General features: G+C 52.1%; 1 protein-coding gene across 1 annotated transcript; it reads left to right on the top strand.

Moving 5' to 3' along the window:
* Positions 1-310: 310 nt before the first annotated feature.
* Znf664 (zinc finger protein 664) lies at positions 311-3,743 on the top strand. The gene has a single exon (XM_042668999.1). It carries the CDS (start codon positions 711-713, stop codon positions 1,494-1,496), a length of 786 nt encoding a protein of 261 aa, XP_042524933.1. The 5' UTR covers positions 311-710; the 3' UTR covers positions 1,497-3,743.
* Positions 3,744-4,105: the final 362 nt, after the last annotated feature.

The raw sequence follows: 4,105 nt of genomic DNA, 5'->3' as shown, positions 1-4,105 counted from the left end.
TTTCCTGGCTGATTGCAGTGTGCAGTGGTAACTGGATCATGTGCGTGGCTAGAACAGGAGCGTGATAGCCCCCCACTCTCTTCTTTGGAGCTGCAATCCCAAGAGACCTGTCCCTCTAAAAGATAAGGGAGCTGACTCGGGTCAGAAAGGTCTGTGCCTAGCCAAGAAAAAAGGCATTTTCAGCGCCTTGTTTTCCATTTCAGGAAACTGGCAAGCTGCCGCGGGGAGACAGCAGCGCCGGCTGGCCCTGGCCCCGAGGAGCCTGCACACTGGCGAGGTCGCCTGTCTGGCGGGCGGGCGGCAGAAGCACACTGACTGACGGGGTAGCTCAGCTCACAGACAAACTCTGCATACCTCTTCTAGACACGAGCTACAGGCTGCTCCGCCCGAGGAAGACTCCAGGGCTTCAAACCCCTCGAATGTGGACCACTCAGGACCCAAGAGAAAGTTCTCTGTTGATGCGTTGTAGGGTTCCTACAGAAGTAATGTCACTTTATAGTCAGTAATACCACTGGGTGAGGAGCACTATGCAGGGAGAAACCTTCCACAGAAAGACAGGCAGGGAGAAGCACGGGCTGACTGCAAGCTTGCCACGCACCGCGGGCCTGAGATAGACTGCAGGATGGCTGAGTAGGAGGCCTTCCGAAGGAACTAGGAACCAGTGCCGGTAAAGAAGGTTCTCCTCCGAGTCACGATACCAAATAGGAAAAATGATCTACAAGTGCCCCATGTGCAGGGAGTTCTTCTCCGAGAGAGCAGATCTTTTCATGCACCAGAAAAGCCACACGGCCGAGAAGCCCCATAAATGTGACAAGTGTGACAAGGGTTTCTTTCATATATCAGAGCTTCATATTCACTGGCGAGACCACACAGGAGAGAAAGTGTACAAGTGTGATGATTGTGGGAAGGATTTTAGCACTACCACCAAGCTTAACAGGCACAAGAAAATCCACACGGTAGAGAAGCCCTATAAGTGCTACGAGTGTGGCAAGGCCTTCAACTGGAGCTCCCACCTGCAGATTCACATGAGGGTGCACACGGGAGAGAAGCCCTATGTCTGCAGTGAGTGTGGGAGGGGCTTCAGTAACAGCTCCAACCTGTGCATGCACCAGAGAGTGCACACCGGGGAAAAGCCCTTCAAGTGTGAGGAGTGTGGGAAGGCCTTCCGGCACACGTCCAGTCTCTGCATGCACCAGAGGGTGCACACTGGGGAGAAGCCCTATAAATGTTACGAGTGTGGGAAGGCCTTCAGCCAGAGCTCCAGCCTGTGCATCCACCAGAGGGTGCACACCGGGGAGAAGCCCTACAGGTGCTGTGGGTGCGGGAAGGCCTTCAGCCAGAGCTCCAGCCTGTGCATCCACCAAAGGGTGCACACTGGAGAGAAGCCTTTCAAATGTGATGAGTGCGGGAAGGCCTTCAGCCAGAGCACCAGCCTGTGCATCCACCAAAGGGTGCACACCAAGGAGAGAAACCATCTGAAGATAGCCGTCATGTAGAGAGTGCTTGCTGAGAGTTAATAATCCGGAAACCCCTAAGTGCCGCTAGGAAGTAGCCCTGAGCACCTGCATTGACCCAGAATGCTTGCAGCAGTCCCTGGCAGAACACTGAGGAAGCGTAGGTGAGGCATTGTTTGTTCGTTCATTCACACCAGTGTGTCCCTCAGCTTGACTTTGAACGTGGAATCTGATCGTGTGCCCGAGGCAGGCCACCTGTCCCATCCCCGTCTGCCTGTTGTGGTGTGTGGCTTTAGTGGTTGACATGCTGCCCCTAACCCTTCAGCAGTACTTGGAGTCACTTTGTCTGTGCTGTTCTTCAAAGCTCTCTTTCGGAGCTCATGCCCCTTCCTTCCTCTCAGTTCAAGTCTGCTGGTCAATGCGCTTGAAAATGGACAGCCCCACTAAGAGCATATGCTGGTATTTCTGAGGTGGCCACTTCACTCAGCCCGCCATAGCCTTCCATCGCTCCTGCCACTTCTGAGCCCACTTGACCTCACCGCCCTTCCTAGATGGCATTGATTCGTTTTAGATTAGTGGCTCGCTCAGCCTGTCAGGAAGTCGTCAGCAGACATGCCTGCCCGGAACTTTTTAGTTTTGTGGACTCTGCCAATCACTGTCTCCATGTTAGACTTAGTTTCTAGTGGTTGCTTCATGTATTTTTAACTTGAATTTTTTTTTTAAGTAGCTGAATGTAAATAGCAGGGAGAAGCGAGGTGCACACTTGTCTCCAGCGTTGCCCCGGGTGGGCTCCTTCCACGCGGGGTGGGCCCTCCGGAGGGAAGCAGGGAGGAGCTGCTGTCCCTGTTGCTTGTCATCTTGGGCAATAATGTGTCCGACTCATTGCGGATTGGACCGCGTACCAGTTCCTTGCAGGCATGGATGTGTATTGTTCATCCATCTTCTTTTCCGTCTTCATTCATTCAACAAGTATTTATTGAACGCCTGAGTGCCAGGCACTGGGCTGGGTGCTGGGAATGCCACTGGATCAGCCAGACAGACGAGGGCCCTGCTCACGGAGGTAACTTCCGGTGGGGCGGACAGCTGATAAGTAAGCAAATAAATAATGTAGTTTGAGGTAGTGATTACGTGCTATGAAGAAATAAACTAGGGTGGTATGTAGTGGGGGGTGGGGGGAGAGCGTTCGCCAGGGTCCGGGGCATCTGGGGCCAGGTGGAGGGGCGCCGGCCACAGTGCAGGTGCTGCTTGCTGGGGACAGCAGGGAGGCGGGTGCTGGCATTGTACGGGGAGGGGAGAGGCCGGGCTGCTCGGGATCTTGACTTCTGCAGACCTGTTGTTTGTTTTGTTTGATTGTTTCTGCTGGATATTAAAACTTAAGTGGAAGAACTCAAGGAATGTTTAAAAGACCAAAAGTCCCCAATGACAAGAACAAAAAAAGTGACCAGTTTTTAACATTGTTTTTCTTCTCATTCCCATTCTCATGTGTGTCCCACATGTAGTCCCTTTTGCTCAGGAAGTCTTTGGGGAAATTAAGGACCTGTGAAGTGGGCAGTCAGGTGACGGCATCTGTCAGCTGTCTAAGAGGCCGAGATGGCTTCTCAAGGTGGTCATGGCATTGCCAAGGTGACCCTGGGGTCATCTCCACGCTGGGATTGGCTCCGGCCGTCTGGAAGGGGTTCTGTGCAGAGATTGAGCAGTGGGCTAAGGCCAGAGCCAGACTGAGATTTTCTGTCACCGCCTTGATCTCGGTGCCGACACCTCTGCTGACAGCCTCTGTGTTGCTGCCACCCCTGTCCTGTCCGGAGCACAGGCACAGGTGCCGGCTGCAGCCACCCCAGGCCTGACGGCCGCCACAGCAATTTACTGTAGTGTCTTATCACTTCATGTCACAGTAGCGTGGAGCGTTAGGGGAAAGCCTAGACTTTTAGTTAATAGAAAGCCAGTTGAAATACCATTGGTAGAATTTTAGTTTTAGGATAAATTGGTTTGATTTCTAGCTTTATTACTATTAGGTATGTAAGCTTGGGCAAATTGTTTAATCTTTTGAGTCTAGTTCTCACAAAATGAGAATATTAGACTAAATAATTTCTGAGTTTCCAGCTAGTCCTAGAGTTCTATATTTCTACATAGTTGAATTATTTTATCATGCTGTTGCTGGGAAAATGACTAACACTTTTGAAGCTACTAATTTTATGTCGAGCTTTAAAGTCCATAATTGTTATCTTCAGAAAATATTATTTGACCTACAGTATGTCCAAATCAATTTAATAAAACCACTTTATAACAGGGTCTGGGCTTGCCTGTAGTGTGTGCCTTCCGTAGTCCACGGTGGGAGGGGAGCTTGGACACTGCGCCAAGCGGGTAGGGGTCCGGAAAGTAGCGGTGAGCTCGTTCCTTGGGGATCCAATTTGGTTCTTTCTGTTGCCCAGCTGGCAACCATAGGCGCTGCTTCCGCTCTGAGCCTGCCCTCCCAGGTCTGACCTGTGCTGAGAAGCAATCCTCTGTGCCTGCCCCCATCTGACCGCCTGGCAGCTGAGTCCCAGCCCAGGGAGGGGAGGGGGCTCCCCCCCAGTAATACCATCTTGTTACGGCACCACCATGGGGTAAATGTATCCACAGAAGGTCCCAGTGCCCCTTCCACAGGGGCCACA

Source organism: Dipodomys spectabilis, unplaced genomic scaffold (assembly GCF_019054845.1).
Source record: "Dipodomys spectabilis isolate Male_0828 unplaced genomic scaffold, ASM1905484v1 ptg000480l, whole genome shotgun sequence".
Lineage (NCBI taxonomy): Eukaryota > Metazoa > Chordata > Mammalia > Rodentia > Heteromyidae > Dipodomys > Dipodomys spectabilis.
Note: the sequence above shows the minus strand (reverse complement) of the source record. Positions and strands in the feature narration are given on the sequence as shown.

What these genes read in the sequence shown, in the direction of transcription:
- Znf664 (XM_042668999.1), top strand. Translation starts at nt 711, where the DNA reads ATGATCTACAAGTGCCCCATGTGCAGGGAGTTCTTCTCCGAGAGAGCA.